A 15,026-nucleotide genomic window follows, 5' to 3' on the forward strand; every position below is an offset into this window, starting at 1 on the left:
CATTTTTAGGTAAGTGGTCGCAATCAATTTATTTAAGCTACATTTAAAAAAAAATCGAAATACAAAACAAAACAAAAAACGTTTGTTTAAATGTAGCTTAAATAAATTGATTGCAATTTTTTTCAGTGTATATTGCATGACAAAGACATATACGTATAACATCACAACCTACATTTTTCTTATACAAAACAAAACAAAAAAACAGAATTTTTAAAGTGTAGTCTCCACATTTACAATGGATAACATGAATGCTGCACCAAATGACAAACTTAAGTTAAAATCCAATATTTTTATTTATCCCAGCAAGCAATAACCACCATTTCAGCATAGGTTAACTACAGACCACATGTAGTCTGACTATGAGTGACCCTATGATTAGTCATATTTAATTTCACTGACAGGCCAAATTTTGTCTTGTTTTAGCCTAGACGTCTGGGCTGTGTTCAGATGGCTATTATATGACTTTTAAATGCAAATTGCTTGTTGGGATGTCATTTCCATGTCAGTGAACAAGGAAACTTTGCACAGTAACAACAAGTCTTTTGCAGGAATTCTAAGACACGGATTATGTCAATGAACGACAAAAGGGTCATTCTACGGAAATGTCAATTTTTCTGTCCCTAGCCTTTAAAGATTACACTTGAAAAACACTTTAGGGTTACAATTTTTTTTATATTTTAAAATGAAACAATATGTTATTTGAACAATTACACCTTCAATGTAGCAATATTTCATTTTTATTAATTAATTAGAATTTCCGTCCACACAGTCATGTACAGAGGGAAAATGCTTTATTTTGAGATCAAAAACAGTGTTTTCGTCCGTTTAAAATACAATAAAGTGTCCATAACAATCAAATATATGATGTAAATTACATTAAAAAACAAAATGCTAAATAAATAAATCATAAAATATATAATGAAAGTTGTGGTCCCCTGGAGTTGTGTCACTGGTGTTACCGTTTAACAAAAAAGCTCTTGTTTTTAAATCAAAATCACACTGTTGACATCACTTGACTTCTGTCTTTCACTTTTCTGGAGATCTATGAAGAGACACCCATATAAGTCCACTGTCTCTTTTCAGTTATCAGAAATCTTCTCATTTATCTCATGATTTCATATGAAGCTTTTAGTTTAAGTCACTGGTATGACCTCCTTTATTGTTTGGAAATTGAAAAAAAAATAGAATACAAATGGATTAAACTACTTAATATAGTGAATATGCAATGATTGACAACATGTGGTTTGATACTTTGCAGAAGAAATTTTGTAAAATGCAGTTTTCATGAAAATTGTCACTGGTGGAAGGTAACACCAGTGAAGATCTGTAACAGCAGTGACTGGTGATTTGTTGTGTCACTGGTGTTACTGTGTTTTTTTCACATGTGACATGATGATAATTTTAAATTCATTGAATTCTGTTACACTTAAGAATTAAGCTTTAAAGCTGAAAAAAATAAAAAAAAATATTTCATAAACACCTTTAATATTGCTAAAGAAGTAAGGTAACACCAGTGACAAAAAACATTGTGTATGCAGTCTTTAAGTACATGCACACAAAAAATAAAAAATCATTAAGCTGTCATTTATGTGTACTCATAAAGTCAAAGAGTAATCTAATAATGTGGTCTAAGTTTAAATGTTATAAAAAGAAATCAATATTTGCCATACCAAAAGTGAACGTTTCTGTAGAATGACCCCCAAAACAAAAGTCTTCATATAGAGACCTAATTCCAGTCTTAATCTTTCTAATCCAAACTTTAGAATAATAAAACCGCTGAGAGAATCTATAGGCTTTAGTGATACACGAGAAGGCGTGTTACTCTGGCTGATGGCCACTTGCCACCATTTTCTAAAGACTCATTCAATGGTGATTTGAAAATTAACTTTCGAACAGATGCACTAATTCCATTTGTACTCTGGAATGCCCGGGCACTATGTAACCCAAGCCAGGCCGGAGCTGGGCTAGATCCAGGGTAAAAGGTTACGCTCCAACTGCCGGAGACTAGGGCGCGCTCTATCTTCCTGTTAATCAATACGGCTTTGGGAATAATGGACGTAATCAGTGAAAGTGATTCTACTTTTCATCTGCCCGCATTTGCCACAAGCCACAGAGGGCACACCTGTTCCTAAATCCATGCAAAAGAAAGGAATAAAATAATTATTGAGATATACAAAAAAAAAACAGGTTTTAGCTTCACGATGTCCCCTTTAACGTCATTGCTGCTTTGTAATGGAAATCATTACAGTTGTAGAATAGGAAACGGCTTTGTGCATGTTACATTTAGGTAATGTAATTACTCTTGATGGACGTATGGGCCTTTTGAAGCATTGAGTTCAAAGAGATCACACAAAAAAATCTGTTAAAAATACTTTTTTGTAGCTATTGAGTGTGAATGTTTTTGTGAAGGAGCTCTTTAATCAATCGGTTTGCGCTCTTTAATTTTACTATTAAATTGCATTTCCTTTAAGACAGCTCTTGATAATGAGTTGGGGGAAGGGGTTGCTTGTCCATCGCCACTGTTTAACAAACTGCTTTGCTTGTTCTTGAGTTTGCAGTAATTACATCCTCTGCAGGAGCTCTGTGCATCCACACCTCCATTAAAACATCAACTCCCGCTCTACCAGCAGGACAACCCCCTGCCAGGCCCTGTCATTCACAAATTAACCCCAATACATTAGGGGGTCTAAATGGACTGTTGCTGCATTTTATTTTTTTAATACATGTGACACTTTTTTATAAACTTGATGAGCATAAAATAATAAGCTGTAATAATGATAATATTTCAGAAGTATATATATATTTTTTCAGTCAGTAGAGCATAATGCAAAATGTCATGGGTTTGATCCCTGAAAACACACTTAATCCAATATTTGACAAAATCTCATTTTTATTTAATTTATAATTATTTTCAATGCAGTTTTAATGTATTTTAAAAACCTTTTTAATACTTTTTTATAATATTTCACTGTCTAACCTCTTAAAAGCATTCACACAGATTGCACACTTAGACATATGACAATATATATAACCCATAAGGCTCGTTTCCAAACAGAAGCTTTAAATAACAAAAAAGTCATTGTAAAAAAATATATTTTATGTACAGTGTTATTTCTAATTATTTAATTTTTGGTTTGATCGCCTCCCTCCGGCATAAATTAGTCTTTTTTAATGAAATGTATGTCCAAGCACAAGAAATAATTGTTGCTGCAAGTGTACACCTTGAGGAAACTTGATTGACACATCTCAGCGGTCCTCCCCCGTCGCGCTATGATTGGTCGGTGGCGCGCCGGGAGGCGTGGCTGTCCCGCTGTCTTTTATACTCGCGCGTTGTAATCCACAGCACTGATTTGTATGAGAAAGGCTCTCGTCAACACGGCGAATGTAGAAATCGCATTTAAACCAGGAGTTTCCCTTCAACGGAGAAGTTTGCGATATTTTGAAGCGTAAACCTGCTGAGAAGAGACTCGCCGGATCGCGCATAAGGAGAGCAAACTGGAGATTAAATATACACCCTCAGCCATTTTGCCTCCGAGGGCTATTTATTCTCCGACCGCACGGTATGCAAACCCACCACAACTCCGTGCCAAACAAGTGAAGCGGAGATGGGTCGGCCCTTCAAGATCTGAACCGAGCTCTTTCCAACCCCGCGCTGTTTTATCGACAGGACAAAAAGAGAGGACCTAAAGGATGGAGTGCTACCTGTTGGGGATTTACCTGTTCCTTGCACTTGCCCTGCTGCCCAGGTCCAGCGGCACCACGGCCAAGGAAATCACCTGTCAGGAGATCGCCGTGCCCCTGTGCAAGGGCATCGGCTACAACTACACCTACATGCCCAACCAGTTTAACCACGACACGCAGGATGAAGCGGGCTTGGAGGTGCATCAGTTCTGGCCTCTCGTGGAGATCCAGTGCTCCCCGGATTTGAAGTTTTTCTTATGCAGCATGTACACCCCCATATGCCTGGAGGACTATAAGAAACCCCTGCCGCCGTGCCGGAGTGTTTGCGAGCGAGCCAAGGCGGGCTGCGCTCCGCTTATGCGCCAGTACGGCTTTCCGTGGCCCGACCGGATGAGGTGCGATTTGCTCCCCGTGCAAGGCGCAACGGACATCCTGTGCATGGACGACAACCGAACGGACGCCACGACGTTATCACCGGTGCTGTCCAAACCCACGAACCACCCCAGCAAACCCCTTAACCCGCATAAAAAGAAAAACGGGCGAACGGGTGTCGGACCTAAAGTGAATAAACCGTGCGAACCTGGCTGCCAGTGCCGCGCGCCGATGGTGGCCGTGAACAGCGACAGACACCCGCTGTATAACCGCGTAAAGACGGGTCAGATCCCGAACTGCGCCATGCCGTGTCATAACCCGTATTTCACACAGGACGAGCGGACCTTCACGGCCTTCTGGATCGGACTTTGGTCGGTGTTGTGTTTCATATCCACATTCGCCACCGTTGCGACGTTTTTAATCGACATGGAGCGATTTAAATACCCCGAACGCCCGATTATTTTTCTATCGGCGTGTTACATGTTTGTGTCCGTCGGTTATATCGTACGGTTAATAGCCGGGCACGAGAAAGTGGCGTGCAATCGGGAGTACGACGTGGAGCACATTCACTATGAGACCACCGGTCCCGCACTTTGCACCGTCGTGTTTTTGTTGATTTATTTTTTCGGGATGGCCAGCTCGATATGGTGGGTCATTCTCTCTCTGACCTGGTTCCTGGCGGCGGGCATGAAATGGGGCAACGAGGCCATCGCCGGGTATTCCCAATACTTCCACCTGGCAGCCTGGCTTATCCCGTCCATGAAGTCCATCGCCGTGCTGGCGCTGAGCTCGGTGGACGGTGATCCGGTCGCCGGGATCTGCTACGTGGGTAACCAGAATTTGGACAACTTGCGCGGTTTCGTGTTGGCACCGTTGGTGATCTATTTATTCATTGGCACCATGTTTCTCCTGGCTGGATTTGTGTCTCTGTTTAGGATCAGGAGCGTCATTAAACAGGGTGGCACCAAGACTGATAAGCTGGAAAAGTTGATGATCCGAATCGGGATCTTCACGGTGCTCTACACGGTTCCCGCCACCATCATCGTGGCGTGTTACTTTTACGAGCAGCATAATAGACAAAGTTGGGAAGTCACCCATAACTGCTCGTGTTTATTAGAGCAAGAGATCAAGAGGCCGGACTATGCCGTCTTTATGCTCAAATACTTTATGTGCCTTCTGGTGGGCATCACGTCCGGTGTGTGGACGTGGTCCGGGAAGACCCTCGAGTCTTGGAGAAGTTTTTGTACACGCTGCTGCTGGGGCAGTAAAGGCTCCGGTGGGTCCATGTATAGTGACGTGAGCACGGGATTAACGTGGAGGTCCGGTACCGCCAGCTCAGTCTCATGCCCCAAGCAGATGCCTTTGTCACAGGTTTGAATCAAGAAATCCCTGATAATTGTCTCGGATCTCTTGGTCTTTCATCCATTTGCATACAAATGAACTTGTTGATGGTTTCTATTAGCTGGAGAACTCGTTGAAACAATGCAGCAATGCAGAAACAATTACGTTTTGCTAATTCCATTCTATTGATATGGACATGACATGCAATCGGTCATTCTTAAGGAGAATTTGGGCATTACATTGTTCCTAGTGGAGTAACGCAAATGTCCCCAACTTGCAGCATTTTATGTCATTTACTTTTGCAACGTTGTTGTGAGACAAGTTTTGAATTGTCTAAACAATCAAAGATGGTAAGCCTTAACGTCTTAGTGCCCAATTACTATTATTAATATTATTATATACGGGTTGTTGTTTTTTAATTGCAAAATGTATTTATACAATGGATATGTACAAACTTGTAAATTGTGTATAAAAGAAGATTTATAAAATTATTGTAAATTTGTACATAGTGTAGATGCCACATGAAAAGCAAATATGACTTTTATTTTGACAATAAAAACATTTTGAAGAATCTGAATTTCTCCAACTGCTTTGAATGGTAAGGGAGAGAGTTTTGGTAATGAGTGCCGGGCTCTTTGTGGTCATTCCCATTGAAGATGCTTTTGCAAAAGATGCTTTTGTGGGTTCTGTTGAGAGGAACTCTTTTTAGCTATCTGAGGCCTAATTAGAGACAAGGGCCTTGTGATGGAGAATCTCCGTAATTGTTGAACTCTTCACGTGCTTGCTCCTTAATTTACTAAAAGAGGGCTGGGGAATGGGGTTTAAATGCAGGAAACCGACCCTTTTCATCTGGGAAAACTTTGATCTTTCTTTTAAGGTCTGGAATAAAGGTGCCATGTAGATAGAACCTTTAGACTGATGCGCCAAGTTTTTTTAATGTCTAATTTGAAGCCGTTGTGCTTTGATCGACGTTATAGAAATGTTTTCAAGCTGAGGGCCCCAGACATGTTTTGTTAGAGAAAACCTGTGACAGTTAGATTTTTTTTTTAACGCTATCGGTCATGAATTTCAGCTGTGGTAGTAATAGTGTAGTTACAACCACTGAGACATTGAATGGAAACCTACAGGTGGTCCCTTATGTAATCCACAGATCTTTATTTGTGAAACACTGAAGGAGTTTCTTAGACAAAGAATGACAATGCTACAATCAAATAGGTAACAGTTTTGTTTCTGTCAGGTTTTTTGTGTGGAAAAGTTTTGTGGAAAAGTGTTTGTTCTGTTTTAAGCCCATTTGGTGCATAATTAGTCTTTGCACAGCTAAACCCGAGGCCATAATCTGCCTTACACAGTAGCAAGAAATTGAACAAATATCAACTTGGACAGATTATGATATAATTACTTTTTGAAAAGTATCACTGTATTTATATTTTGAAGTGGTTATAGTTTTTTGCATAAGCATATTGCATTTTAAATAAGTTTTGATGTTTTAATACAATTCCATGGTTTTACAATTCAAATATAGCCTTTACATATTACATCTTTATTCACTTGCGCACACACACACACACAACTTAAAATTCATTATACTTTTATACATTATAATTTGCCCCTCAAAAATAACACTTGACGTTGGTATTTAAGTCCAATACATTTATTTAACATTTCAGGTCACAATTTCTCTGAAAACGTCTTATTTTATTCATTATGATGTATCCCCATCTAGTGGTCAGTCTGAAGCAAACATTTAAAAACATGCATTTACTGTTAAACTTACTGTACTAACTTATTAACCACATATAATGTCTCACCTAAACTTTTTTAGTGTACAATATATGTAGATTTCTTCACATCTTAGAGCAACAAGGAGAATTTAGACTTTACCAATAGGCCTACATCTGTAGCCTAGGCTATATGGAGTTTGACTGTTCGGTTTTTAGCCTATTTTTTTGATTTACAGATTGAATTGGGTGTATGCAATGCGTGTTTTACAAATTATACATAGCTTATTCTTTTATTAAAAATGTCATGTCATTAATTATTTATTGGGTTTTAGGTATAAATATCTGTTTTCATAGACGTAGGCTACTTTCACAAATCCAACAATGATGTTTAGGCATATAGGTATTAAGGGACGTGCACGTGCATAACTAAAATGCATTAAATGTTAAACAATTCGGTACCACTTTACAATAAGGTTCATTAGTTAACTTTAGTTAATGTATTAACTAACATGAACAAACCACGAACAATACAATTTTTACAATATTTATTCATTTTTTGTTAATTTTAGTTAATAGAAATAAAGCTTTTAATTGTTTGTTTATTTTAGTTCACAGTGCATTAACAAAGGTTAACAAGATTTTATATCAAATTAGTAATTGTTGAAATTAACATTAACAAAGATTAATCAATGCTGTATAAATGCAGTTCATTATTAATTCATGTTAACTAATGTAGTAAACTAATCTTAACTAATGAACCTAAAGTGTTCAACAAATCGTTGTGCAGACAGACTTTAATGTTTCTAACTCATCAACTGTGATTTTAAATCGTGTTTGACACGAGGGTGCGCAAAAAGCCAAATTGCTGAGTCGCATTTAAATTATTTATTTATTTGTTGCTAATTGTGGCAATTCATTAACAAAACAGTGTAATCTTTTACATTTAATAAATGCAAACACCATATGTTATTAATTATGCACACATTCATTACTGTGTTTTTTTATTTGTTGAAATCCCAAATCCAGTTATCATAAACCATTGTGATTGGTCCAAGACTATCAGCGCTGAAAAAAGTAACAGGTGTTACGTGACACAGTTTCTTACAGTTTCTCCAGCTTTGGACAACAATTAACATCTGAATACTGACTATACGGATCACTAAAAGCGGGGAATTCGGTAGAATAAGCAAATTATTTGTTTGAAACAACTTACAGGGTTATGGCAATGCCTGCGCGTAGACCTCTTTTTATTTTACTAACATTCAGATGTATGCAGTTAAAGCTTTCGCCGCCAGGTGTCATTAAATCTCACTGAGAGCATTCACGCCGGTTATATTGAAAGTAGTAAGTTCATAAACTTAAAGTCTCTGTCCTCGACATATAATTTATCATAAAAAACCTACAGGTCTAAAGAGAAGAATCTAAACTGGTTTTCATCAGGGCAGGGGTATTTCAGGATAAACTGAAAGTATTGTTTAGCAAACCATTTAAATATTTATGCAGTGAACATGTAAATAATTGATGTAACACGAAGGCAAAAATAAACTCCTAACCATAACAAATTAAACACTTCTAAATATTGCTTACACGTGATGTGCAATATACACAATAAAAAAATATTGCACAAAACCAATACAATAAAACACATGATGTGCAATATATACCTAAAACACATAAAAAAATATTAGACAATAAAATAGTACAATAAAATGGCAAAAAGTATAATTTGATAAAGTATACTATAACAGGTTATTTGTGTTAATTTCTAACAAAGATGACAAAAGGAAATAATGTAAATGTGACAAAACACTGCTGTGCAAACATCTACAACATTCAAGTAAACTGTAAAAAAAGTTAAAACAACTTGGTTTTACAAGTCAATTCAACCCACTATTTTAAGTTTTGACCTGTTGATATAACTTAACAAATTAAGATGAACAATTTCAACTTGTTTTTTATAAATTAAAGTAACATGTTGATTTGACAAAGATGCTGTGCTTTTTTACAGTGTATTCTGGAGCACTTGAATTGAATGCATTTCAATCCACTAGAGGGCAGTGTGATTTATCAATGACATGGATCAGTTTTACATGGATGTGACTGAACACAGCTTTCTGTTTTATGTTAGTATATATTTTTTCAGTATATATCTATTTTAAGAACGGCCAAATATGATCATTTATCGTCTTAACAGTTCTATATTCATTTTAATAAAACAAGAGAAGGGTACAATTCAGCAAATAAATCTCTTGTGTGACTCCTAAACATTTCCTGGCAAAATTGTCTCTGTTGCCGGCCCGTCCAAGAGAATCCACTACAATAACAGTCACAGCATGACTGACAGAAGCTAGACACTGCTAATAATTTAAAAGACAATGTGTCTAACCTTCCCCCCACCACTTTCAGAAGGAGTGCCATTCATTCAAAACAACTTTAGGAATTACTAAGATCAAATTATTTACATCAATTTAAGTACACATCTCATGGCAAAAGAGAAGACCAAAATTAATTCATCTATATGGTAGTGACATAAAAAGACAATCCCAGAAGTCTCTGGTTGTGTGTGTCTAATATGACACATGACTGACATTGTGAAGACAGGAGGACTGCAGTCCAGGTGACTGTCCAAAGCTAACACGTCCGAACGTTTACATACCGCGGCTAGCTTTTGTAAGTCTAAAAGGCGAGTGTGGCCTCGCTCTCGTGTTACACCAGATTACGGGGCTCTATTTTAAGTGTTTGCTGTAAACCTCCGAACCAAAGCCCAGTGGGTCCTTGAAATAGTGTTACAAGCCGTCACCATAAATACAAAACAGGCCGAGCAGTAATTGCTTTATAATGCGCTGTGCGATTGTCTGAAACTTAACCAGCTCCACAGCTAGAGGATTTGGAGGCCCTTTAAGGCAATAATTATCATGTACCCTCAGGGAATGGGCCTGTTTAACCAGATTCCCATTTCGGTTTGGTGCCTGCCCAAGATTAAGCCAAATGTATGTCAGTCTTATCTATTCAACATCAAGGACCTTGGGTGGTTACAACAGGCCTGTTTTTAGATTGGCTCTCCACCTTTCCTGCTTGTTGAAGGCAAGGTTTGTCAAGGACTGTCTGCTCGGTGAAAGAATGCGCATGAGGTTACACAAACATGAGCGACAGGTGGATGTTGAAGGCCGTATGTTGTCTAAGCGTTTACCTCTCCAACTTACATGCACTTTAAAGCTTATGATGTACATTATTTCATATTCGCAATCTTTAACAGTCACACCCACTCTGACCGTTTCTCTTGGCCGTCTCCAACGCAAGTTGGTATTTCATTACCGGTGGACATCTCTACAAGTGTATATTGCCCCAGTCTCCTAGCACATACTGCCCCCGAGACATCAATCGCTCCCTGAGAGGCTGGTTTGTCCCTTCGTGGCGGTGGAGGAGGTTTGAGACGACCACGTTTGCTAACTCGAATGGATCTTGGAGTCCCCGAAGGCTCATTGGGACACAACGGCACTTTACTTTCCCCTCGAATCATCCCTTCTTCCTGGTTGGGTTGGTAAATGCTGCTATCGTCATTGTTGGTGATGCCGGGCATTTCCTTAATCGTCGGTATTCCTCCAAAAGGTGATGCTGGTGGAGGATCATCATCTAGAAGGATGGAAGCAGCTTCATCTTCACTCGAGTCTCTGGTTCCTCTCTTTCGAAACTTTCCCGTGCCCACCGTGTCTTTTGCTGGTGAGATATTAGTGTCCACAGGTTGACTCCCACTTCCTGACAGGTAATACTGTTCCTCCGCGTACATCTTCTCCACGAGCATTTTCTTTCTTTTGCTTTTTTGCCTCACGGAGCGCTTGGAGGCACAGATCAGGTCGCACACGTTTAGCATTAGAGACAGAGCGGCCGCTCCCAACATGAAGTTCAGCATGATGGTCTTCTCGGTTGGTCTGGAGATGTAACAGTCCACCATGGTTGTGCAGGGCGTCTGCTGGCACATGAAGCGTTTGGGGACGTGAAAGCCAAACAGGTAGTAGTGGGCAGTTCCGAATCCAGCTTCTACAAACATCCGAATCAAGAGCTGCAGGATGTAAGCTCCTGTGAAATGCTCAACGTGACCATTTTCAGCCTTTACGACGGTCTTGCAAAGCGATGCTTTCCTGAACGATTCTTGGTGGATCTTGTAGAGCGAATCTGCTTTTATGGATTCGGAGGTCCCGCTATCAACAGCCAGCCCGGAATTGACTTTGTGGATTACGTAGACGACAAACATCACATAGGGAAGGCACAGGGTGGTTAGCTCTACCAGCCAAAAGCGGAAAAGGGAAATGGGGGCGAACATGTCATAGCACACATTGGCACAACCGGGCTGAATGGTGTTACAGACAAATCTCTCCTGCTCATCCTGGTAAAGGGGATATCCAGCAAACAACAAGATCAAGATCCTCAGGAATACCACCAGGATCAGCCAGGCTTTCCCTAATGGGTGGAGAAAAATAATATGTTAAGTGGATTGGTTTATCATTATACTACTCATATTATACTTTAAAAGCGTTGGGTTGTTGGGCAGTGTTTGACTTAAGTCAAAGGTTATGGAGGTCTTCCCCAAGCCTCCCACTATCATTATAGGGTCGATGAGTTTCACAAAGGGTAAGATGTGATCCTGGATTAACGTTTTAATCAAAGTAACCCCGGATTACTCTTAACTAACACCCTCCTAACCATTTTACCCCTCAAATTAGTGTGAAATAACAGTTTTTGGAGCATTAAAAAAACCTGACCCACTCCTAGATCTAACAATCTATCAATTCCTCCAGAAAACAGTGCGAGGCGCAGTTAAGAGTTTACATTTATTTCAGTTATAAGTTTATTGCAAAATTGTGAAAATAATGAACATTATCGCTTTGTGGCAGCGCAGAATGAGATTTTTAAATTCATGTAATTTTTTAATTATCCTTCAATGCTTATAGGATGTCCGGGACCACCCCAGCCCACCCAATACGAACATTGTTGTTGGGTATAATATCGACAAACGCAATTGTTAAGTTTAAATTAACTTATGGGGGATTGTTTCTGTCAATTGTTGGGTCAAATATTGACATTTTATTGGTTATTTTAAACCAGTGGTTGGAATTATGTGATGAAACAACCTGTAAAAATGCAGCATGAAGTTAAAACAACTTGGTTTCAAGTCAGTTCAACCTACTATTTTAAGTTTTGACTTAAAAAGTTGACATAACTTTAAATAAATAAATATAAGTTGAAATCGTTTAACTTAAGTTGTTAAGTTAAAGTAACATAAAAACATATGTTGATTTGACAAAAATGCAGCAAAGTGCTGGATTTTTTGGAGTGTATATTTCAATAGTTTAATTTACGTACTATTTCATATAGTTATTTATATGGCATACATACATAGATCATTTTGTATTTAACAGTGTTACTTTATGGGTCAATGACATGACGTTAATTATTTTGTGTCCGTATGGATAAATAAAATTTAAAGGGTTAAAATTTCAAAATAAATTTGCAGGTTACTTACATACATTCTCTTTTTTTGAGGACCAAGTCTAAAATTTCTGGTTTTATTTCATTTTGAAAGAATATTTGGGGATAATTGCAAAAATGTCAATGTGGTGTAACCAGTCTGTGTCAGTTGGTGTAACTATTTGTTTAAATTAAAATATAAATATATTCATAAAAAAATGTGGAATAAAACTAGTTTAGTATAATATGATTTTTTTTACATACATTTTTACATTTGTCAAAGATTATTTATAAAACAGAGCTGTTTTCGGGATATGTCAGGACAAATATTACAAAAACGCATAAAAATTTACATTAAGAAATAACGAATAAAATGATATTATATATATATATATTTTTTTTTTTTTTTTATGATTACGCTTACATGCCATCAAGGTGGATAAAATATTTAATATTTCTCATTCTTTGGCACAATTGGTGGTTACACCATTTCACATTTTCAGTTTCATTCAGTCTTAACTTTCATAAAAATGGTGCAAATGTAATTTTTTATTGCATAAAATTAACATAAATACACTATGGGCATTGAAATAAACCTGGTGCATGCTTTTAAAACAAGTTTAAAAAAAATATTTCTCATCTTGCCAAATCGTTTTTGTCACTAACTCTTATAAGGATTTTTTTTGTAAATTTATGCTATATAAGTCCTTGTTACACTTATTTTTTTTAAAGTTTGATCAATTTGAAATTACAATTAATTTCAACTTTGTTGACTAGTGAAGTGTTACTATAAAATATAAAATAATAAGTTGAAAAACTTAAGATAATCCAACTTTATTTTTATAATTCATAGCAACTCCTATAAGAAAGTTCAAATAAATTGTGCATTCAAGTTGATTAAACATAAAAATGTAAGTGCAACACAGAATTGTTTTACAGTAAATCACACTGCATTGTAAGGTTGCATAAAACCAGAATCAATTCCAGAATCACCTTTGTTTATACAGTATATATACAGTGTCCCCAAAATTATTTGGACAGTAAAACCACACTTAAAAATGGCTCAGTGTAAAATATGATATTGAATAGTATTTACATACATATAATTATAGTTTCTTTCTCGGATGCTCCACTATGTGACAGCCAGAAATTGCCCACGTGTTGATCATTTTAAGTAATCTACATTTTTTCATACACTATAAAAAGTGAAATGTTGGATCAGCTTAAAAAAATACTTCAATTGGTAACACCTAAAAAATGTAAGTTAATTCAACTTAAAGTTTCACTTTAGGGGAAAAATGTAAGTTTATTTTTTTAGGTGTTACCAACTGAAGTAACTTTTTAAGTTGGACCAACTTTTCACTTTTTACAGTACATTGTAACATTCATACATATAAAATAAAATTCACAAAGTGTGCACGTACCTATGAGGGTGATGTTGTTGTTCAATGTCATGAAGATCATTTGTGATGCAGTCTGGTTCCCCATGCCAGCAGATTGAGGCCTCCAAACCCATACAAAACCACACTGGATATCACACTGGTCAACACACAGTCCACTTAATTCCACATAACAAAAACAGTTTACAGTCTGTATTAAACTTATTCCTACTGAGCATTAAAACTTATCCCCTTATCCACCTAGATAGGTGGTCTTCTTGGGCAGACCTGGGATGATCCAAATTAGCTTGTAGTTACCATCCCTGTCTCCGGTCTTACCTCCGCTAGTGTCCTGACAACAACTGTTCTCAGACAACAGAAGACGAGAGATGTGAGGCTTCATTGTGAGTCTATTCTTACCCACCAAAGGCATGTCGGCACGCAAACATTGCTGTGATATTTGGGTTGTTTGTCCTTACAGGAGAATAACCGACCTCTGGACCGAGCATCATATAACCAGTGATAAATCTTCTTTTTTTGATGGAAAGCATTTCAATGGTAGGTCGTAAAGGTCATGGAGTCAAAATATTAAGTACTTTATTTGAAAATTCAAGGCTCTTTTTCAAATTTAGATTTGGACAATTAAGATTTTGTTGAAGAACATTTGATCTGGTCTTCATAAGTCTCCTTTACATTAGTTACTGGTAATGATGGGCAAGGTTATTCTAATACGGTGTCATTATTTAAAAGAATCCCCTTTTTAGCTCTGTCCTTGAATGGTTTGACGTGAATAAATGCCATGGGATCAGAACAGATTACAATGGAATCTCTGGAAGCCTTTAACCCTTTTTAAATATCCTCTGAATAAGCAGAGGGTTTGAAGGACTTGTCCTCTAATGAATGACAATTTGGGATTAGGATTCTAATGAATCCTGTTTTAAAAATGTCAGTGAACTTTGATTCTCTACATTAAAGAGACAATAGACATATTTGAGCTTTTGCAAGTCCAGCCCAACGTGCCATCTTTACAAACTACAAACATCTTTAATTGATGTTATGTCAGACT

General features: G+C 37.4%; 2 protein-coding genes across 2 annotated transcripts; one reads left to right on the plus strand and one right to left on the minus strand.

Annotated features, from left to right (window-relative positions):
• Positions 1-3,091: 3,091 nt before the first annotated feature.
• On the plus strand, positions 3,092-5,965 carry fzd8a (frizzled class receptor 8a). The gene has a single exon (XM_065294714.2). It carries the CDS (start codon positions 3,691-3,693, stop codon positions 5,428-5,430), a length of 1,740 nt encoding a protein of 579 aa, XP_065150786.1. The 5' UTR covers positions 3,092-3,690; the 3' UTR covers positions 5,431-5,965.
• Positions 5,966-10,371: 4,406 nt separating this feature from the next.
• Positions 10,372-14,405, minus strand: gjd4 (gap junction protein delta 4). The gene is made up of 2 exons (XM_065295012.2): positions 14,006-14,405; positions 10,372-11,573 (listed from the first exon to the last, which is right to left on the minus strand). The coding sequence occupies exons 1-2, from the start codon at positions 14,067-14,069 to the stop codon at positions 10,372-10,374; spliced, it is 1,266 nt and encodes a 421-aa protein (XP_065151084.2). The 5' UTR covers positions 14,070-14,405.
• Positions 14,406-15,026: the final 621 nt, after the last annotated feature.

The sequence above is a fragment of the Paramisgurnus dabryanus genome, chromosome 22 (assembly GCF_030506205.2).
Source record: "Paramisgurnus dabryanus chromosome 22, PD_genome_1.1, whole genome shotgun sequence".
NCBI lineage: Eukaryota > Metazoa > Chordata > Actinopteri > Cypriniformes > Cobitidae > Paramisgurnus > Paramisgurnus dabryanus.